Source organism: Myripristis murdjan, chromosome 17 (genome assembly GCF_902150065.1).
Source record: "Myripristis murdjan chromosome 17, fMyrMur1.1, whole genome shotgun sequence".
Taxonomy (NCBI): domain Eukaryota; kingdom Metazoa; phylum Chordata; class Actinopteri; order Holocentriformes; family Holocentridae; genus Myripristis; species Myripristis murdjan.
In genome coordinates, this window is record NC_043996.1 from 34,201,586 (window position 1) to 34,225,738 (window position 24,153).

Sequence of the window (24,153 nt, forward strand, 5' to 3'; positions counted from 1 at the left end):
GTTGAGCAGGAATAATTTTACTGGATGGGACTGACACAAAAGTCTCTTCATCAAGTGTTCATGACTGTGCTCCTCCTCTTGACGGGTTTTCCATCACAGTGCATCTGTAGGTTTTTTTTAGATGAAACCAGTAGGAGGCGCCACAGTCAAAGCAAAATGTAAACTGCAGAATTACCTAATTTGTGCCAGGGCTATAATGAAGATGATGAGAAAATCTGTTGACCAACAAATACTGCAGTAAAGAGGACAGGTAACACTCTGCTGGTCCACTGTGGCTCCATGGTTGACATGAAGTCTCAGTGAGTTAGAAACTGCTCTCATTGGTCCTTGTCCTACTGAGCATGCTCAGTAAGCACAGAGATCACAGTGAACAGACTGCACTTCTAAATCTCCAAGAGGAAACCTGTTGTGTGATGCTGCCTCTCCCTGGCTCTGCACAATAAACCCTGGCTCATTTCTAACTGTGGCATCAGTAAAGTGATGAATACAGGATATCATTTTGTTTGACATGTGACAGAATTTCAGTTGTGACTTGAAGTTGGTTTAAGGCACCTGGCAAAAAAGAAGGATCAAATGGTGGGCCATAACACAGAGTCAAGTGTTTTCTTTAGCCTAAAATAATAAAATAGGCAACAGCAACAACAAAAAATGTACAAGTATGATAATGAGTTAAAAATAAATAAATTGAAATAGAAAAAAAGACCACATTTGTTAAAACTTTTTAAGTGGTTTCTTTGAGTATTGTGCTTTCACTAACATCATTCTGTTAATCAATGATCAAATTTGAAAGACATATTTAGCATGAAACACTAAAACTACAATCACAGCCTTTGTTTACTGTTGTTTGTTTTTTGTAAATACATTTTCACCACACAGCACACACAATAAAATGATGGAGCAGATGATCATCATGAAGTCAGTATGCTCCAGTATGAATGATGAACAGGAAGGATTGACAGAAATGTTGATTCCATCATCTGTTCTGATGTGTGACTTTGCTGCTCTTGGCACATTTTGGATCTTCGTTCTGGATCCGGAGGAAATGTTGTCAGAGTCCAGAAGAATCCAGGAGGAGGAGCAAACCTGATGGTTTGTTTCTCTGGTGTTTTTTTTTGTTTTGTTTTGTTTTTTTTTTATCGTATTTGTACCATCATCCAGCTGATTAGTCATTGCTGTGTATTTGCTGAGCATGTGAGTCCTCCCACAGTGTTTCCTTAGCAGCTGGAACCACAGTGGCTCTGATAAAGCATGAGTTCCCACAATCCATCTGATATGAAGCTGTGCTTTGAATTCCACTTCCCTCCTCTTTGAAGAATAGTGAGATATCTGTGTTCAGGTTTTTGTACAGCCTCTTGTAGACTTTCTATCACTGTGTGTCTAGAGCACAGTAGTAGAGAGCTGTGTCTGCCAGGGTTAGGCCTGTTATGGTGAGTTCAGTGGATGAGTCGCTTGTTCTGGATCCATAACGATTATTAGGAATATGTTCATAAGTGTTGCCTTTGGCTCCTTTCAAGAGTATAAACTGAGGAGCCTGCTCAGACTGATGTCTGTACCAGTGAAGGTAAATTTGACGATAACTTGTTTGATAGGTGCAGGTGAGTGTGACAGATTGCCGCTCTGTCCCACTGACTTCATCTTGTACAGGAGAGATGTCGTCTGCAGCTGTTAGCCCTGGAAAAAGTGGAGAAAATCAAGCCATTAGACTAACATTGTCCATGAGGCTGAGAGGAGAAGACAGTGGAAAATGTCCAGTGTCCAGTGTTCCTCTATGGCCAGCAGCAGCTCAAGTGTTGAGAGAGTTGACTGGAGCTGAGATCACAACATGACTAGTTTGTGCATGACTGCTTGACACAGACATGTAGATGAGTGTGGCTTTTCACTGCCTGCTGTCTGATGTCAGCCTGTAGCATACAGGGAGTTATCTCCAAGCTAACAAATGACAGCAGATATGCCATGTTCTGCTCCTGTGGAATCTGCACATCAACAACAAATAGAGCTTGATGAGCTGGAGAAAGCTTTCTATATTGCTAGAAACAGGTGGATCAAAGTGTGATGCTGTCTATCATACCAAAGAGAAGTGCAGCAAGAATAATCCACAGCCAGTGTTCCATCTCTACAACAAGGTCTAAAGCAACAGGAGAAACTAGCTGATGTTCAGCATTCAGTGTGAGAGTTGTTCTCTTCATGGCAGCAGTTTTTAATGACAGAATGGTCCAACAGGGCAACAACAGAGCAACGCCTGCTGGGTCATGTCGCCCTCTAGTGGAGGAGGAAAGTGGAACAGGATGTGGGAAACAGGCTTCCAGCAGCTTGTCAGGTTTTTGTACAGAGACTGTGTGTTTCCTGTCACTGTGGGCTTCACAGCACAGTAGTACAGAGCAGAGTGTGTCACTGCAGCAGAGGAGATCTCCAGATCCACACCACGCTTGTCTTCAGACAGTTTAGTAGAAATCCTTGGGTCTGATTTGAGGATCTGTGCTGACTTTTCAATCCCGTGATCATCAGGAAGAATTCTGGTGGTTTTCCTGGATCTTGTCGATACCAGAAGAAATAATCAGTGGCAGTAGCTTCTTTGTGGTATTTGTATGACAGAGTAACTTTGCTGCCTTCCAAACTGAACTCTTCATTCTCGACTGGAGTGAGTTCCTCACAGCTGACACCTAAAGGAAGAGATAACTGTGTTACTTGATGCTCTAAAGGATTTCATCACTGAGTGAATGGAGTTCAAAATGTTCCTGTGTCATGTACCTGTTAGTATGGTCAGAAACAAATGAGTCAGTACACAAATGTGCAGTGACTCCATGTTGAAGAGAGAAATCTGTGATTTGAGTGAGGAAATGGGTTCCTCTTCTTCTTCAGCGTTTCTCTTCTTCACTGACAGTTTGGCTCCTCCTTCAGTCTGTCCCTCCCATCATCTCAACGGCACGTCATGTTTCCCTGCTTTGGTTTTGCCTCTTACAACAATAAATCAATAAATCAATCATTAGTGAACATAGCCTGAGAGTAGGGTACAATTTATTGATCCTTTATTGGTTTTATGCAGTTTTTTCCTCGTGTCCTGGATTTTGTAATTTTACATTTCAGATGGAACAATATGAATATTCTTTTTTGTCATCCTGATGATTGATGTAATATTTCATTATAGTATTGATATCACCACATTTGCATTTATTCATTACAGGTCTGAGTACTAGATAACAAAATAATTTACTTTCGGTCAAATTCTTTAATATATCAGATTTTTCAAATATCTTTTAGTCATGATTTCATTTCCAAAACAAATATTTATCACCTCAAGGAATTCCTTGTGTCAAAACCTTGAAGGAGTTGATTATTTTCAATTAAGAAACCTTTGTCATGCAGGTGTTTTATTATTATTATTAGTAGTAGTAGTAGTAGTAGTAGTAGTAGTAGTATTGTCTTGGTCAAAACACTTTACAAAGGATTAAAAATACCTGTATGTGTTGAGTGAGCAGGTTGAGGAGCTGCATCAAATCCTGTTGATTTTTATCTGTATTTTGGAAAACAACCAATAAATGAATGAACCAAATATTGATTTTAATGTGTTGTTGAAACACTGAGTTGATCACATAATCAGTCAGTGAAGTTGCACACCATCATTTACTCTTCAGCGCTTTTCCTTAATAAGTTGCTCCCAGAACGTGAGGATGATGTGGAATCTGTGACTGTTGTAGCTTCAGTGTCTGTCAGGTTTTTGTACAGAGACTGTGTGTTTCCTGTCACTGTGGGCCTCACAGCACAGTAGTACAGAGCAGAGTGTGTCACTGCAGTGGAAGGGATCTCCATACTAACACGCTTCTCTTGTTTGTCAATGTGAGCTGAGAAACCAGGAACAGCTTCATGGACAGATCTTTGTTCTGTGATGGAGAGCAGGAACTCTGGTCTGGATCTCGGGTATTGACGGTACCACTGGATATTGTAGATGCTCCCATCATATTTGCAGGTGAAGTTGATGTTTCCTCCCTCTACAACATGTTCTTCAGGAGCTTCTGGGTTTATGCTGTTCCCTGAAGCCATGGCTGAAAAATCAATGGGATTCATCTCAGTCACACCAGAGATTTGAAGTCAGGCAAAATGTCTGCTATATCCACTGTAAGTTAAATAAGACTTTGATGACAGGTGTATAACTCACCTATAAAGTTTGCTGAAAGCAAACAGACATAAAGCAACATGTCTTTGGTGTGAAAGCCAGAAGGATGGAAGTCATGAGCTTCTCTGCTGCACAGCCCCTCCCCTTGTAATCCAGCAACTTGGAGTTGTAGTTGTCCAAATATGTTTGCTCTGTGAGCAGTAATGCTATTGGCTGAAGTAACTCTGAATGGGCGGAGCAAAAAAAAAAAAAAAAAAAAAAATAGCAGCTTTATGGAATACAAACCAGTAAACTGGCCGGCATGGACGATAAAGAAGGAATCTAAACATTTTTGTGATTTTTTTTACTTTCTCAAAAACCAATTAAGAAATCCCATTTTACCTTTTCAAAATCACGTTCATTAGAGAGAATTTGAAATATTCTTTTCTTCATTCCTGTCTCTCTGACTTTTTGCAAGTACGTTTTGTGTGTGCCAACAAATCCACCCAAACTCCTGGATTATTTCATTTACATAAAGTAATGTTAGACATAAAGTATTTAATCACTGTTTTCACTGTGAATATGGAAAAGGAATTTGTGAATATAATATTTCATATCATTTATGTTGTGTATTCAAAGATTTATATGTATGATAATATTTCTGTATTTCTGTAGAAAATTTCCATACTAATTTGATATTTCTTTTTCCTTTTTGTTCTTCATATTAAATGCTTCACCCAACACTGCTATTTTAACGTGACTGATTTTAAAAATTTGTGTCACTTCTGCAGTGAAAATTAACTGTAAGACAACAGACTGTTGGAAGTCCATAGTATTTGTCTCCCTCTAGTGTTTATTGCAGAGTATTTGTTTGCCTTTGCATTCTGGATTTCTGCACCAAAGGTTTTTGTATTGAGCTTTGGTGTTTCCTGTCACTGTGGGCTTCACAGCACAGTAGTACAGAGCAGAGTGTGTCACTGCAGCAGAGGAGATCTCCAGATCCACACCACGCTTGTCTTCAGTCAGTTTAGTAGAAATCCGTGGGTCTGATTTGAGGATCTGTGCTGACTTTTCAATTCCTATGATCATCAGGAGATATTCTGGTGGTTTTCCTGGATATTGTCGATACCAGAAGAAGTTATCATTATATCCTGCAGTTTTGTTGTATTTGTATGACAGAGTAACTTTGCTGCCTTCTAAACTGAACTCTTCTTTCTTGACTGGAGTGAGATCTTCACAGCTGACACCTGGAGGAAGAGATAACTGTTACTTCTTGGTTCTTGACATTTTTAGCAGTAAAATAACGTCAGTGGAATGTGAATGTTTTTCTTTAAATGTTGTTTGACATACCTGACAGTATGGTCAGAAACAAAGGTGAAAACACACTGAAGCTCAGAGCCACCATCTTAAAAACCAAGTCTTTCATGTTTTAAACACCACTATGGAAATTCCTTTTTCTTCTTTTCTACTTTGACAGTTAAAGTCTTTGTTCAGTCTGTCCTTCCCCTCGTACTGATGAAGTTCTTTAACCACTTGTTCACTCTGAGCAACTTGTTTCATGTGATGCTCTGTTCTCACCATTTGTAGGCGGGGCCAGAGGCTCCAGCTTTGGAGATATTGTTTTTTGCACAGACAGTTTTCAACAGTGAAATCATGAATTTTTCAAGATCTTCCTTTTTGTAATTGACATGGTGTTGATGAATTGACATCACTAGGTTATCTGGCATAATAGTTGACAACAGAAAGAACAAAAACTTGTAACAGAAGCTGAATATCGACCACGAAAATTGATGCAACTTTTTTCCAGAAATATTTTGATACATATTCTGATGATTTTTTTTTTTTTTTTTTTTTTTTTTTTGAAGATATTATAGATCACTGAATGTTTTGAATGACTTTGTGTAAAATTCTTGATGCATTTCCATTGGCCAGTTGTAACTATTCATGACAACAAGTATTGGTACATTGGTACTTTTTCTTCAAGACCTACAAGCGTTGAGCCTGATACTCGGCTGAAACGAGTATCCGCTAGGGATAAAGCACTTTTGACGAGTACGAGTATTATACGAGTAATCTGAGTCAATATTCGTGCTCGTGATGAATGAAACTGCTGACTGTGTCCACATTGTGTGTTGGGCCAGTCACACACAGCGCCCAACCCCTACACACACACACACACAGACACACACACACACACACACACAGTGACCACCTCTCTGTCACCCTCTCAGGTGTGACAGCTCACGTCACGTCTCTCTTCAGTAGCTTCAGGTTTTTTCCAGCTCGCTCTTCTCTCGGTCTGTAGTCACTGATAGACAGTAAAGTTTCTGCTAAACTTGCTTGGTAACAGACGCGCTGCTATGGAGCAGAGTTAGGTTAGGAAATAATACACTCGATATCTCACACCGACACCATCTCCAGTTTCAGTAGTACGAGCGCCTTTGAACGTGAGTTTTCCTGTGAAAAGGCACTGAATCACGTCCGTTACTGAGCTGCCAAAACCCTGAAGAACAACCCGCCTCGACAAAGGTTCAGAGTTAAGGTTGTTCCACACCGGTATGCGGGTCAAAATAGTGGAACGAAAGTGGGAAACAACTCACTGGCGACAATTTCACCTTTAACTATTCACACCAGTCAGCAATGTGAATGTGCGTATTGCGAAATATGAATCCCACAGCGAGCAGGAGAGCGTTCTGACAGGAATAAAACATGGAGTCAACTTCGTCCTCCGATGAGGACCTTGTCATTATTGAACTGTTTACCCGTCCAAAGAGGAGATTTTGGGTACACCCGTTTTTACAGAGCAGGGATAGAGAAGAATCCCACCTGCTGATACAGGAATTAAAATTGTATCATGACCGTTTCCGAACTTATTTTCGGATGTCCGTGGGACAATCCGAGACTCTCCTGGGTTTGCTGGCACCGCATCCAGAGAGACAGAGAACCAACTATCAGGATCCCATTGACCCAGAGCAGAGCCTGGCTGTCTGTGTGAGGCAGGCTGTCAGAATATTTTAGTGGGCAGCTCCTGAGGAGAAACGCTGCCTCTCCTGCAGGCACTGACCTCATGTTGTTGTTGGGAATGGAGGCTGCTGATTGGCTGCTGCAGTTTGTTCGCCTAGAAAAATCGAGCTTGTTGCGAAAAATAAATCTCTCGCATTTCGACTTTTCGTATTTCTCATTCTATGTGCAAGTATTTATTGCATGTTATGAGTTTGAAAAAATACAAAATATTTGCACGAAAATAACGCCGTTGGTGTGTAAGGACCTTTAGTGTGGAACCATGTGGCAGAACCCGACGCCCGGCACTGGGATTCAGGACCTGTCAGACTTGATCCAGCCTTATGGAGTCACCCCTTCCCCTCCAGTCTTTACGTGTTGCACCAAATTAAGGCCCTGGTCCTGTTACTAAAGCTACGTCTGACAGCGCTTCTTCATTATGGGGTTTGCAGGAGGATGGGGCCTGTTGTTACGGGCCCCCACCCCCCCGCATTCCCCATGCTATTGCAAGGGTCCGGTAACTGTTAATTATTTAGGGTTTTTTGATTCAAAGTACGGAGGAGTTGCCTCCTCCTAACACACACACACAAACACACTGTTACATTCATACACACACTCTCAAACTCACTCACCCACACACACATATACATGCACAGACTCCCTGATACAACCCTACCCTGCAAACATGCCCCAGTGGGGCCCACGCAGGCTTTTTGTGGGCACTGTGGGCTAGGGCCAGCCCAGACCAAACCTACACCGGCCCAGTGCTGGCTTGCCCAGGCAAGGCCCAGAGCTCTGAGCTCACCACAGGCTCTCCGTAAGCAGCCCATAATAGCGGATTGCCCACAGAAAGCCCATGTTGGCCCAGTGTGGGCCAGCCCATTTGGGTCCAGAGCAACTTTTGTACCGTTGGGCCCATGCTGGTTTTGTGCAGGCAGCCCAAAGTCATTTCCCACGCTTTGGCGGCTTTTTTTTTTTCTATGTAATTTGAAATTCAGAGAGACACAGCATTTATAGCCTCTGCACAGAAAGCATAAAAAATCCATTATTTAAATTGGATTGTGTCTGCACATGATCACTTAAAAACTCATGAACAAATATTACTCTTTGTTTTTAACAAGAAAAGCCTATAATTTTTAATAGATAATTGATGTTTTAAAAGGTTTAGCAGGGTTCAAAATTAACAGTTTACCATTTTACAGTTGCTGGTAAAAATATGTCTGGCTTCCAACCATTGGCTCATAGTCATAAAAGAAAGAAAAAGAGAAAAATAAATAAAAAACTGAATTAAAATCAAAAAGACTCAAAGCTTTAAAAGAAATATATGACCCTGCATATTAGGAACAAAATTAAATGGTTTATTATTTTATTATTTTTATTTATTTATTTATTTATTTATTTATTTATTTATTTACGCTACAAATGTAAAGTTCAATGACTGCGACAGAGCGCTACATGCTTGGAACTATTTTTTGCTGAAGAGGTGCCATATATCACTACGCACTTGAGCCTCTTCACAACATGCCTCACCGGAACAGAACGCAACTGTTACGTCTCCTGGCTGAAGGTGGTGTTTTCCCGAGGTGAGTTTTAATTGTAATGTTTCATCTTAAAGTTTAATGTTACAGCAAATATTGTCATAGTGTGTGTTCTCCTGGGATTGTATTTGAATATGGTTTTAGTTGATTCCGACCATTCGCCATTTTTTCGAACTAGCTAGGTGACTGAGCAGGTGACTTCACTGATCACCTCACCTTGTATCAGAAAGGAGGAGCTAATCAGTGAAATCACCTGAGGCCTGTACCATAAAGCTGGATCTCGGCTTAGTGAGCTAACTTCAGGCTTAACCCTGGCTTTTCTGTACCATAAAGGTGGCTTACTTTTTATCGGGCTACGTTGCCGTGGTAACGTATGCTGAACACCTAACCTGCTCCGGAGCAGGCTAAGTTCAGGATAAGAGCTCAGCAGGTAGAAAAGCCCCACCTGCTGACCAGTCAGCTCTCTTGGAAAATGGCCTGCCCATTTTCCCTTTCTTCTTCTTTTATAAAATTCAAATTAATACATTTTACAATTCTTCTTGTATTTTTTTTAACTTATGACTCCGCACTGCCCAACCAATAATTTATCTTGTAGACTGATGTAATATTTTTTATTTAAAAAAATGTTTTTGAAAATAAATGAGGAGAATTTAATTCAGAGGGTTAAATAAAAGTCTGATAAAATACACAGCAGCCTCTGGTCTCCTTTAGATTTCCATTAGTTTGCTCATATTTAGTATTTAGGGTGTCTGCCCTGAAAAGTCCACATGAGAGTTGGTGTCAAATGTTTCACAGTCTTTAAGTGACAGTGAAATAATATTTTAACCAGCAGAATAAACACGAGGCGTCAGATGGTTCATAAAATGAAATATCAAAACCAGTTGAATCAAAGTGACGATTCTGACGAAACTCAAACTGAAGGCAGCGGCCCAGCGAGGGTCGCCCCTCACTATGAGAGAGGGCCAGTTCCTCTGCAGGAGTGTACCGCTGAGTGGGAGACACATTCATTTACTGAACACACAAATGTTACTGTAGTCAGATCGACTCGTGCCGTCATGGTGGGGAAGTAATATTATAATCCCACTAATTTCGGCGATAAAGTCGGCGATTTTTGCCAGCATTCCTTGCGTCTTTTGGCTACTGCAACTGTGTTGCTTTTTGCCTGGATTATTGATGTCTGCTCCGCCGTTGTAAGGTATGCGGCTCGGGTAGATTTTTCCATGTCTGCGATTGGTCGCATGCAGCAAACACCGCCCTTTTTATGTGAGCGCACACAGATCTAGATTGGAAAAGCCTGGGTTGAATTAGCGAGTTGATAGCCGGCTTTATGGTACCGAAAATCCTGAGTGCTGATGTCTGGTTAAGTGAAGCCAGATAAGTAAGAGAAAGCCCGGCTATGTTAATCCAGCTTTATGGTACAGGCCTCTGGTGGAGGTCTTGGTTGGAATGAAAACCTGCAGCCTCTCGGCCCTCCATGGCACAGGATTGGACACCCCTGGGTTAGTGGTCCTTATTATCCTGTTTCTCACAGGGTTTCCGCTACATGTAGCCTAATTCATCGTGGCGAGCCGCCACACCTTCGGAATGATGATTTTTTTTTTCTTCCAGATGTTAAAACAATTTTAAATGGATATATATACACAGATCTAGGCTATGTAGCCTTTATTTGTGCAAATATACTTATCATAATCAGTTTGAAATGATAATTTAAATATCATGAAATGTTACATTACACTGCAATTAACTTTAGTCATCACCCGCCTGTTTGATTATTACTGCTGTGCGCTCGCAGAGGGAGAGAAAAGGGCAAGAGAAAGGTACCTGGGCAAGATTAAATTTAATCTAATTTTTTGGTCAAGCCTGTGAAAACGACCCTAATGTTATCGTTAATGTTAACATTGTAGGGCCTATAATTTCCGTGATCACGAAATTTGCCAAATAAAAGGCAATCTATTTTTTAACGCGGAATATCACCGAATTTGACATAATTTGAATGAAATGCTATTTTGTGTGGAATATGGACGCATGTCTGGAGAAAATCACATGGAGGGAAGCAAATCTGGGAGGCACAACCCCTCCAGTGGTTTCACCTGTACCTGCACCACCAAGAAAAAAAACATTACAACAACTGCACCGGCACCGTACCAGTCCAACAGCAAAGAAACTTTCCAGCTACAGCAGCGCACTGACATAGATGTAACAAAGCAAAGAGTTCCCACTCCGCGCTATTTTCACTGGCTTACAGCAGCACACTGGCTTAGCTTGTCTATTCAGAGAAGAGGTATCACTTCGGCTTATTTTTCAATCTCTGTTATCACATGCATACTACTGCTTATTCATTGGTAGCTGAATTGTTAGGTCTGTTTGATAAGTAATTTACATTTAAAAAGAAAATAATAATAATAATTTAATATATTGTTCAGTGGTGGGTGGGGGGGTGGGGGGGGGTTCAAAAATCCTAGAGGAAACCCTGCATATGGCATATAGATACTGCTTACTACTCACAGTATTTTATATAGGCCCCTTTACTTTTATGTTTCAGAGGCTGTAAGAAAATGCTCCCTCCAGCCAAGTCCTCAGGATTTTGAAGTTGAGGATGAGATTAAGGTGTGGCTACGGAATTCAAGAGACAGTGGGTGGACGAATGGAGCGCTACCATCGTCGGCTGACTACCCAAGAGACCTTGGGGGAAGAGTGAGCTTTGCCAATCAACACATCACCTCAACAGAAGTATGGACATGTTAGCAGCACACAAGAATATATTTTCAGCATCAGAGGTCAGAGTTTTTGCAGTTTTTGCTTTTTTTTTGTTTGAAGTATGGGCTGAAAAATGTGCCACCAGTAACTGAATTTGAATCATTCATATTTGAATTTTGACTGCAGTTCCTCTGATGTTCCGTTGACCATGTTTAGTAGGAAGAGTTAGGGGGTCACCAACAGTATGTAAGTCTCTACATATTCACCTTCCTACCCCCTGCTGTCTGACACTCTCACCCCCACTCCCGAACGGACTGCAACTGCAACTGTTACACTACACAATACACTACTGATAGATAGCAACACGCAAAGACTGGAGGGGAAGGGCTGGATCAAGTCGGACAGTTCCTGAATCCCAGTACCGGGCGTCAGGTTCTGCCACTTGGTTCATGGTGTCATACTGACCCTGGACCTCCGTCGGAGTGAGTTTCTCTTCATTGTATTGGCAGCTCAAATGGATGTGGGTCAGTGCCTTCACGTTCCCATCCATCCATTCATTTTCTATTTCCTTTCTTACTTCTATTTATTACTAATGCACACTTATGTTCATAATTGTAATTGTATATTGTATATAGGAGTTTATATATATTCTTTCTATTTTTATTTCTTTTTTATCCATTTTACTTGCACAGTGCTGGAGTTCTCACCGTTGCATTTCACTGCGACTGTACTTGTACATCAGGCATGTGACAAATCAAACTTGAACTTGAACTTGATGATGTCTTAAATGAATAAGGCTGTAATGTGCAGAGGAGAACATTTTTCATTCAGTGTAATGTGTTTGTATTTAATAAATGAATTGATTTGAATCCTTTTGACTATTGTACATTTTTGACAATGCATATATATCAATGATCGCATCCATTTTAGATGTATGGAACTCCCAAAGGAAACTACACTAGTAGCTGAGATACATTTATGTGTGGAACTGATTTATTGTTGTAGATTAATTTAACTGCAAAATCAGTGTGGGCCTAGTGAGGGCAGTGAGGGCTTCCTGAAAGCTAGGTAAAGGCTGCCTGCTGTGCGCCCTGTAGCCAGCCCTAATTGGGCCCATACAGGGCCAGTGCAGGCTTCTTTAGGGGTTAATGAGGGCTGCCCATGCGGGACCAGCACTGAGGGGCCAACGTTTTGCCAATGAGCAAATTCTCAGGGGGCCTGCGCGGGCAGCCCACTGGGGGCCCTTACGACTGCCCTAAGTGGGCCCATACAGGGCCAGTGCAGGCTTCCTTAGGGGTTAATGTGGGCTGCCCATGCGGGACCAGCACTGATGGGCCAACGTTTTGCCAATGAGCAAATTCTCAGGGGACCTGCGCGGGCAGCCCACTGGGGGCCCTTACGGCTGCCCTAAGTGGGCCCATACAGGGCCAGTGCAGGCCTGTTTGCTGGGTAAGGATGGGAATTGTCTAGGGAATTAAGGGAAGCAACAAAAGTGGTTGTACAGGCATGTACAGCCGTTTATTTGTAGTAACTCAGGGCAAATAAAAAGGCACAAGAGGGAAATACAGGGCAATGGATACACACAAAAGACACAACACTAGCCTGCTCTATAACAAAAGAAATGCTAACCTACCTGGTCCGCCGTTCAGCTTTTCTTGAAAACAGCTGAAGACGTAAACAAAAAGAGCCTACCTGGGCTACCCTAAACTTACCTGCTTAAAACACATTTACATATAGGCCACCACTCAAAACCATAACGCAACAGAAAAATAAAGGATCAGTGGCTAAGAAAACAAAAACTTTTGTAGCACAGAGGATGTTGGTCAAACACTCGGTATGTAGTGTTAGTGTATGTTTATGAGTTGTTTAACATAATAAATTATCTTGAAGGAGTAGATGTTTACTAGTAAGCTTGACTCCAATAATTTAACAATATGTTAAATTATTATTTGTTTTCAAAATGTGAATTACTTATCAAACAGACCTAACAATTCAGCTACCAATGAATGAGCAGGAGTATGCCTGTGATAACATAGATTGAAAAATAAGATGAAGTGATACCTCTTCTCTGAATAGACAAGCTAAGCCACTGTGCTGCTGTTAGCCAGTGAAAATAGAGCAGAGTGGCAACTCTTCGCTTGTTAGACAATCTATGTCAGTGCGCTGCTGTAGCTGGAGAGTTTCTCTGCCTTTTGGCTCGTTCGATGCTGGTGCAGGTGTTATTATGTCAAATTCTGCGTTAAAAATAGATTCCGTTTTATTTGGCTAATTCCGCGATTAGCAACACGAGTGGTGTCCATAGTCTCTCTCTAGTCATCTCAACTTGCACACACTACCACGAGTATCTTTGACATGGCTGAGTGGTGAGTAAGCCTGCGCATCTAAGGGCCTACCGGCACATTGTTGCCACCTATCGGTCTGGACATGGAACAACAGTAGATTACAAGCTAAAAGGGGAGGAAAAAAAAAAAAAAAAAAGACCGGCCGGCCACCAGTCAACTGGCAGCACCGGCCGTTCTGGTATTCTCCAGAACATCCAGATGGCCAGTCCGCCCCTGGGTGGGACTCAACTGTAATGGAAAACCACCCAAACCATGTTGAGCCAAGTCGAGCCGAGTAGGTACTTGTGGAAAAGAGCCAAAAATGACTTCCTGGCAGAAAAGACAAAATGCCTCCCTGATGGAAACAACTCAAAATGGTTAGGGTTAGGGGTTAGGGCTGAATGCAACTCACGTCATGTCTCTCACTGCTGACACACCGCTCAGGATTTTTTTATTTTTATTTTTACCATCTACTCGCTCTTACCAGCTGGTTTTAGATATAAAGTCAGTTGGAAAAAACTTTGCTCATACCGGACACAGTGCAGAGTCACAGTCTGAATGGCAGCAGTTTTTAATGACAGAATGGTCCAACAGGGCAACAACAGAGCAACGCCTGCTGGGTCATGTCGCCCTCTAGTGGAGGAGGAAAGTGGAACAGGATGTGGGAAACAGGCCTCCAGCAGCTTGTCAGGTTTTTGTACAGAGACTGTGTGTTTCCTGTCACTGTGGGCCTCACAGCACAGTAGTACAGAGCAGAGTGTGTCACTGCAGCAGAGGAGATCTCCAGATCCATTTGGGTTTTCTCTTCATTCACTTTAATATAAAGTCCAGAGTTTGGATCAGCTTTTCTTGCTCCTGAACCTGTGCCCAAGTGGAAGAAGAGGAACTGTGGTGGTTCTCCTGGATCTTGACGATACCAGTAGAATTCATCACTGCCAGTTGCAGTTTCGGAGTATTTATATGACAGAGTAACTTTGCTGCCTTCCAAACTGGACTCTTCATTCTTCACAGGAGTGAGATCTCCACAGACAACATCTGTCAAAAATAGATTTATCACAATGGATTTACACAATAATTTCTTGTGTTCTGGGTTGAATGTTTTTTAATACATTGAGACAAACATGTTTATTAATTCATATTTGTTTCTAGACAGAATTTACATCATACATGTCTTACCTTCAACAATACACAAGAGCAACAGAAAGTAAAATGACAACATGTTGAATGACAGAAGAACAAAGTGTAAAATGAAGAGCTGCTAGTTCCCTGGTCTTTCTGTAGCTTCCTCTCACTATTCAGCCCCTTGTGTTTCCTGATGGTTCCTCCCCTTCAAATGCCATTGCTGCTCTCATGGGCGTTTTTAAACTTCTCCAGAGGTTTTTGTACAGAGACTGTGTGTTTCCTGTCACTGTGGGCTTCACAGCACAGTAGTACAGAGCAGAGTCTGACGGCTGCAGCTTCTGGATCCTCAGAGGAACTGATGTGTTGATGATTTGAGCATCAAATTTTTCTTTCGGGAACTCTTCAGCATTATTTACTGTTCCAAAGGTGTCGCGCTGCAGCATAAACTTGGGGAAATCATTCACCTCTTGTTTGTACCAGAACAAATAACCCGTTGAGTAAGTCAAATCAAATGTACAATCAAGTGTAATTGTCTCTCCTTCAGTAGCAATAACATCTCCTCCATGCTGGATCACTCTGTCTTGTCCTTTACACTCTGGGGAAGAACAGAGCATGCAGAGTAAGAAATGAATGAATGAGGATCAATAATGAAAGAAGAAGAAATGCTCAGGTTTCAAGTTACCTTTCCAGAGAGTCAGAATCAGGATGTTTGTCAGCCAGTGTTTCATGTCTGCAGTGAGAGGGGAGGAGAGAGAGGAATAGCATTGATGCTCTGATGGACCTGGGCCTTCACATCATTGGTCCTTCACCTTCATCATTTGATCAGGACCTCCTATTTTAATTGGAACAAACAGACAGACAAAGAACATACAATGACAATTAAGGTGTTAATTCATTCATTCATTCGTTCATTCATTCAAAGTGTTTAACATTGAGATATTTCAATACAGTAGCAGCAGAACAACAGCATCATCTAAGGAACAGTTGGAAGAGATGAACTTTCCTCATATACACACAAGTTAAAACAGGCAACATAAGCAACAACAAGGAACAAAACAACGGTTCATGACCCAAGGAAGAAAATACTATCCGTTTTTAGGAAAGGCCATTTAGTGGAGGTGAGTTTTAAGACAAGATTTAAAAGATGCCACAGAGTTCCAGAGCTGAGAAGCCAGAACTTCAAACGCTCCATCACTCTTTGTTTTTAACCTGGACTCTGGACTTTGGACTGTAAGGTGTAATGAGCTCCATTATGAACACGGTAAAAAACTACTTTCAAATGAATTCTAAAAGAAACTGGAAGCCAGTGCAGCAAGGCCTGGATTGGTATAATGTGAGAGAATCACTTTGATGAGAACCTCTTTCCTGTCAGTAGAGTGGAGTTCACTTTTAGCACGTTTTGGGACATCCAGCGTTTTTGTCCTGTTTTTGTCCTGTTTTTGTCATCTAAGCAATTATATGATGAAGGTAATTTTCTGGTGTCTGAGGGTTTAAATTACAGGTACAGCATTGCATCATCCGTGTAGCTGTGGAAGGGGATGTTGTGGTGACAAATTATCTGTCCCAAGGGCAACATGGACAGTGTAAACAAAATGGGTCCTAAAGTTGATCCTTGTGGTATTCCATGTTTGGTCTGAGCAGTGCGTGAAGTAAAACTCCCAACAGAAACAAAACATCTCCTGCTGGCTGGATATGATAACAGGCCAGGGCAGATGCAGCAATACCTGCAGCAATACCTGCCCACTGTTTTAGTCTGTCTATGAGGACGGAGTGATCGATCGTGTCAAAAGCTGCACCAAGATCGAGCGATAACAACACAGAACATGCACCAGAGTCTGCAGCCATCAGAAAGTCATTGTGACTCTGAGAAGGGCAGTTTCTGTGCAGTGTAGCTTCCAGAAACCTGACTGAAACTTTTCAAAAATATTGCTGTTATAGTCTTTATCTAGACTTTAGGAAAAATCACTTTTTGGAGAAAATAAGTGAGTAGGTGTTTAAGCTGCATGAAGTAAAGAAAAATTGTAGTGAACTGCATCTGTGTTGCATTTGAACAGAAAATGAGGTAAGACTGTCAGCTAACAGAAGAATTATTTTTTACTAAAACAGAAACATGACATTTTTTTTTTATATTTCTGTGGGCCAAAGTTTCCAGGTTGTGTGAACCATGTTCCAGCTTTAGGGATCAAACAGCAGTGGAGAGAAAGGACTCCCTTGGTGGATGCCTCTCAGCTGTTCAGGTTGGACTTGTTCTATACGATATGCAGCCTGCTGTGTGATCCTCTCTAATTAATGCGGCCACACTTCACCTACACAGTGAACATCCTACACATCACACACTGCACAGCTGAGGTGTTGTGTGTGCTCTTCCTTGTTTTTTCTTTGATCTTTTTGTGATTTTTCTTGTGCTTTTTACTTCACTTCAACAAATGACCACTGTATATGGCTCCCTCTAGTGGATGTTGAGGAGTTTGCACAGTGAAGGTTTTTGCCCTGAGTTTTGGTGTTTCCTGTCACTGTGGGCTGCAGAGCACAGTAGTACACAGCAGAGTCAGACGGCTGCAGCTCCTCGATGGTCAGAGGAACTGATCTTAAGGTGGAATTCAGCCTGGATTTAAATCTGTCCTTCACACCATCCTCTGTTTTCTCCAAGGAAAACTTGGAGCGACTCAGGATGAATCTGGGCCTGTCGCTGACGTCCTGTTTGTACCAGTACAGATATGGAGTTGTTGAACTGGTGTTATATTCACAGCCAAGAGTCACTGCCTCTCCTTCAGTAGCAGTCACATCTGCTTTTGGTTGCAGCACATTGTCTTTTTGTGCCCTGCACTCTGTAGGAAACAACAAACAGGGTCAGTGTGATGTTGAAGAATCCAGAGAGCAAATGTTGGATTAATATGCAGAAAACAGTTTAGTCATACCAAAGCACATGGCAGTCAGCAGCACTGACATGAGCAGAGCTGTCATAGCTGCACTGTTGAGTTATTATGAGCTGCAGCAGCTACAGAGAAGCTCTGCTTCTCACTGGTTTCTCTTCAGCTTCAACACGACGTTGGCAGATTTGAAGGAGGAGCCTGTTCAGCTTGACAGGGCTCGTTCCCAATCCTGTGTCACTGTTGGCAGTTGGACACAAAACACATTTTCATACCACTTTCAGTCATTTTCTTCATCGTTTGCTCAGTAACTCCTATTTTTATTGGAATAAGTATGTATGGAAAATCAAAGGAGAATATTTCACTGATGATCTTATTCCAAGATTGTGATCAAAATTAAAAGGAGAATCATCTTGACATGATCTGTCAGGATGTGGTAGGCCTATGTTGAAGGTCCAACACTCTGTCAGAGTGGTGCAGTCGAGGGTTTACGCAGGTATATGGATTATACCCACTTCTTTTTCAGGCTCTTCACAGGACACCTACCCATCAAATAGTCACTGGGATATATCGGCGAGTGGACTCAAGGCTGAATTATGCTTCAGCGTTAGAAGAGCGTACGGGGGTTGTGCGAAGCACGCATTTCCTACGCAGCGCGTGTGTGTCCAACATACCTCTGCAACACACATTGAGCAATTCTCCTCCCACCAACGTAGACCCTGTGACGTATGGTCGCTGCTCGTCTGTATTGGCGAGTGGACGAGTCGTATAGGTGCGGGTACTTGCGCACCTCCTCGGCCAGGCGTTCTTCCGCGAGATCCAGCATTCTCCAAAGTTTTCAAACACAACCGACGAGTCGAGACACAACAGTTGTTTTAAAAACGGCGCTGCCGGCCGGCACAACAACAGGATGTGATGCCGGTTGCAACGAAATGCCGGAAATGATGTACTTCGGCGGACCAATCACAGCTCTTGTGGGGCTGCGTAGGGTCCAAGTAGTTACAATTTTTGGGAGGCGCACGGCAAGGCTCTGCGGCGGTCGCACAACCCCCGTAAGCTTCGCACAACCTCCGTACGCTCTTCCTACGTGGAATTCAGCCTTCACTCTGCTGTTCTAATTAGTGGTATACGAGCCACATTAGCTGTTAGTAAAGCTGCGCTTCATATTATTCACAATGGTAGTCTTAAAAATGGTGGACATGAAGGACACCCTTTTTAACCCTGCTGGCATCATCACTTTTATCTTCAGGCAATCTCTCCAGCTTTGTAGGGTCGCTCGTCTGTGGGAAGACTCCATCAGCGTCCCAGTGCCCAAGATTAGAGCACCAAAAACCCAAAATGACTTTCGGCTGGTTGCTCTCACGTCCCTCGTCATGAAGTCCTTTGAACGTATCATGAAGGTGGAGATCTTGGGTCTTCCAGGACCTGCCCTGTAGACCTGTTCGTAATTTCCTGTTGGGAGAATTTCTCACTTGAACTGAGTCAATGGGTCCCCAGACATGAAAAATTACTGAGGCGTTTGTCCGCCACAGCGTCACGAACGGCGCAATGGCCAAATCAAAATCACCCAGAATGATCATAACAATATCAGAAATGAATTCTACAGACCATAATCAGTTAGAATGGATGTATTACATATGTAAATATTCTCAGAAACCAAAATGTTAGATTTTAATCATAGCTGATGGCAGCCATATTTGATTTGGCCGTTGCCCCATTCGTGATGCTGTGGCAGACGAGCACCTCAGGTCCAGGACTAGGGCACAACCCAGAGCAGCTTGGACCATCTACAGTTCGCCTATAGAGCGGACAGGGGTGTTGATGGTGCCGTCAATACCCTTCTTAATCTGGTACTGGGTCATCTTGAGGGGACACATAATTTTGCACGTCTGCTTTTTATTGACTTTTCTTCTGCTTTTAATTGTATACAACTGCACATTTTAGCTGACCGTCTGACCAGCATACACAATCTTGACCAGGGCTTAGTATGCTGGCTTGTTGATTTTTTAACTGCCAGACCTCAGAGGGTGAGGGGGAATGGCTTTTTATCTGATGCACTTTTATCTTCCACTGGCTCCCCTCAAGACTGTGTCCTTTCACCACTTAACTTTATTTTATACACAAATGAGTGTCGAAGTCAGCATGCTGATAGGCATATCATTAAATTTGCTGATGACTCAGTGATTGTGTCACTGCTCAAAAGACAGCAATCACGGTCCAGTGGTGAACGATTTTATTGATTGGTGTGAGAGCTCATTTTTAAAGATTAACGTTTTTAAAACCAAAGAACTAGTTATTGATTTTAGGAAGAAGCCTCCACCAAACTCCCATGTTTTTAATTATGGTCAAGCAGTTGAAACTGTACAGCAGTACAAATACTTGGGTATAGGGCTGTCACGATATCAGATTTTCACTTCACGATTATCGTGGGCAAAAAATATCACGATAACGATATTATCACGATATCAACAAAAACTTAAATAACAGTGGTACAATCAATGAAATTCATCTTTAACTTTATTTAGGTGGTTTTCTTTATTTGGGCAGATGAACTACACTCAAAATGCATACAAAAACTGTAATTACACTCAGTAACTTCTAGTTAAAAGGTAACCAGATGAACTGATAAACAGATCAAGGTCCAACATCTGCTATAACTACAATATTAACGAAATCATTTGTGGATAGCAGGGGACGCAGAATTAGTGTACAACTGAAGAATGACAACTAATAAGTTTGGAATAATCCAGTGTCTACTGAGCAATCCCTGGCATAATTTTCTTTTTCTATTCTCTGCCTATGGAAGATTTTTATGAAGCAACTCACTCTCTCTGCTGTAGCAAAATCTTCAGGGTGATGTAGGTGAAGATGGGAGAACAGGTTCATTGTATTCCCCCCCTTTAGCTGACACTTTAGTTCGGCCTTTTTTGCAAACCGGCATGTCGTCAAACTTCTCCCCTTCCACTTTTCGGAACCCGAAAAACTCCCACACCGGCGAGTTCATTCTTTTAGGGTTATCATATAATGTGTCGCTGTTGTCGTCGGCCACCACCGACATGTTTACATTAAACTTGTCACGGCGCGCTCATTACCTGGGAGCCACGCCAGCTAGGTGCCGCTGTAGGTAGAGGGCTAGAGGCTCAGTGTTTGTGTGTGAGGAGGAAGAGGGAGGAGTTGGGGGGCTACAGGAGGGAGACGAAGCAGAGTGGAAGAAATCAGGGGCAGATGTAAAACACACACTGTGTTCAAGTGGATAACTGGGTAATTTACACGATATTATCATATTGACAACAGTCAATGACGGTACCCAAATGACATTTGAGGCCAATACAGATGCGATTTGTGCAAAGGGCCACCAGCGTATTTATTTTTATCACAAAGTGAGAGGTTTTAATGTAGACGCTTCTTTTATGAGGATGTTTTATTGTTGTTTTATTGCGTCTGTTTTAACCTTCTCTTTTATTTGCTGGTTTGGGTCCCTCAATGTGAAAGACAAGAACAGGCTTAACTGTATAGTGAGAATGTGTGGCAGAATTGCGGGGACAAATTTTGAGGAGCTCTCTGTTCTGTATAGAGTCAGGGCTACCAGGAAAGCAGGAAGCATCCTGACTGACCCCAGTCACCCGCTGGCCTGCCAGTAAAGGCTCCTGCCTTCTGGCCGGTACCTGGTACCAAAGGTTAGAACCAACAGGCTTAAAAACTTGTTTGTACCAGTAACGATTGGCCTCATTAAAATGAATATGTTATGTGATGGTCGGTCACCAAAACATTAGTGCACTGTATTTATTACTTTTGTGGTGAATGTGTCTGTTATTGTTTCTGCCTGTTTGTATTGCTGTGTTGTTTTTCGGCTGGCTGTACAACAAATTGCCCCTCATGGGGATAATAAAGTTTACTAAGTCTAAGTCTTTCTTTGCTGCTCACAGTTTCTTCAGATTTTCATGTTTGTGTTTAGAGTTTCGTCAGTTTTCACTTTAGAGTTTGTTTCGGTTTTTTTCAAACACTCTGCTTACAGGGCCTATTCAGTGTTGGGTTTTAGTGCTGGATGATGAATGCTGGTTTAGGTTCAGAACAATTTTCAGTAATCGAGACATGATGTAATAAAGGCTTGGATCATTATCTCCACATTTAATTAATAATTAATTAAATGAGAAAAATATGTGAATCACAGAGATTTTCCTCGGATGATAAAAACAAAACTGAGCTTACTGCCTGAATTAACATTTACTCCAAGCAGAAATTTCTGTCAGAAACGACCCTCAGTTTTCATGAATGTGAGGTAACACTGTTGGACCACTGACAGGTTTGGATTTTGAGTGTCAGAGTTCTTTAGATATTTTGGGTGGAGGACCTTGAAAAAACTGTTATATATATATATAACTGTTTTAACATATGAGTGTAAAATAGTAATAAACTACGAGTGTAAAATATACCACAGCTTGATTAATGTGGTTTTCATTAGACAGTGTGTTTGTAGCCTCATCCAGCTGATTAGTCATTGCTTTGTATTTGCTGAGCATGTGAGTCCTCCCACAGTGTTTGATTGGCAGCTGGAACCACAGTGGCTCTGATAAAGCATGAGTTCCCACAATCCATCTGATATGAAGCTGTGCTTTGAATTCCACTTCCCTCCTCTTTGAAGAATAGTGAGATATCTGTGTTCAGGTTTTTGTACAGCCTCTTGTAGACTTTCTATCACTGTGTGTCTAGAGCACAGTAGTAGAGAGCTGTGTCTGCCAGGGTTAGGCCTGTTATGGTGAGTTCAGTGGATGTGTCGCTTGTTTTGGATCCATAACGATTATCAGGAATATATTGATTGCTGTAACCTTTGGCACCTTTCAAGAGTATAAACTGAGGAGCCTGGTCAGACTGATGTCTGTACCAGTGAAGGTAAATTTGACTATAACTTGTTTCATAGGAGCAGGTGAGTGTGACAGATTGCCCCTCTGTCCCACTGACTTCATCTTGTACAGGAGATGTCGTCTGCAGCTGTTAGCCCTGGAAAAAGTGGAGAAAATCAAGCCATTAGACTAACATTGTCCATGAGGCTGAGAGGAGAAGACAGTGGAAAATGTCCAGTGTCCAGTGTTCCTCTATGGCCAGCAGCAGCTCAAGTGTTGAGAGAGTTGACTGGAGTTGAGATCACAACATGACTAGTTTGTGCATGACTGCTTGACACAGACATGTAGATGAGTGTGGCTTTTCACTGCCTGCTGTCTGATGTCAGCCTGTAGCATACAGGGAGTTATCTCCAAGCTAACAAATGACAGCAGATATGCCATGTTCTGCTCCTGTGGAATCTGCACATCAACAACAAATAGAGCTTGATGAGCTGGAGAAAGCTTTCTATATTGCTAGAAACAGGTGGATCAAAGTGTGATGCTGTCTATCATACCAAAGAGAAGTGCAGCAAGAATAATCCACAGCCAGTGTTCCATCTCTACAACAAGGTCTAAAGCAACAGGAGAAACTAGCTGATGTTCAGCATTCAGTGTGAGAGTTGTTCTCTTCATGGCAGCAGTTTTTAATGACAGAATGGTCCAACAGGGCAACAACAGAGCAACGCCTGCTGGGTCATGGCGCCCTCTAGTGGAGGAGGAAAGTGGAACAGGATGTGGGAAACAGGCTTCCAGCAGCTTGTCAGGTTTTTGTACAGAGACTGTGTGTTTCCTGTCACTGTGGGCTTCACAGCACAGTAGTACAGAGCAGAGTGTGTCACTGCAGCAGAGGAGATCTCCAGATCCACACCACGCTTGTCTTCAGACAGTTTAGTAGAAATCCTTGGGTCTGATTTGAGAATCACTGCTGACTTTTCAATTCCTGTGATCATCAGGAGGAATTCTGGTGGTTTTCCTGGATCTTGTCGATACCAGAAGAAGTAATAATTTGAAGCAGCAGTTTTGTTGTATTTGTATGACAGAGTAACTCTGCTGCCTTCTAAACTGAACTCTTCATTCTTGACTGGAGTGAGATCTTCACAGCTGACACCTGAGGGAAGAGATAACTGTTACTTCTTGGTTCTTGACATTTTCAGCAGTAAAATAACGTCAGTGGAATGTGAATGTTTTTCTTTAAATGTTGTTTGACATACCTGACAGTATGGTCAGAAACAAAGGTGAAAACACACTGAAGCTCAGTGCCACCATCTTAAAAACGAAGTCTTTCATGTTTTAAACACCACTATGGAAATTCCCTTTTCTTCTTTTCTACTTTGACAGTTAAAGTCTTTGTTCAGTCTGTCCTTCCCCTCGTACTGATGAAGCTTTTTAACCACTTGTTCACTCTGAGCAACTTGTTTCATGTGATGCTCTTTTCTAACCATTTGTAGGCGGGGCCAGAGTCTCTAGCTTTGGATATGTTGTGTTTTGCAGTTTTCAACGGTGAAATCATGAATTTTTCAAGATCTTTCTTTTTGTAATTGACATGGTTTTGATAAATTAAGATTGCTAGCTTATTTGGCATCATAGTGGAAAACATCATGAAAACAAACTTGTAATAGAAGCTGAACATCAATC

General features: G+C 42.0%; 1 gene segment (V, D, J or C); it reads right to left on the reverse strand.

The window, feature by feature from the left end:
- Window positions 1–17,050: 17,050 nt before the first annotated feature.
- On the reverse strand, window positions 17,051–17,768 carry LOC115375403 (T cell receptor alpha variable 38-1-like). The segment is given in 3 exon segments: window positions 17,051–17,074; window positions 17,283–17,596; window positions 17,687–17,768. Coding segments are annotated over 3 exon segments (384 nt in total).
- Window positions 17,769–24,153: the final 6,385 nt, after the last annotated feature.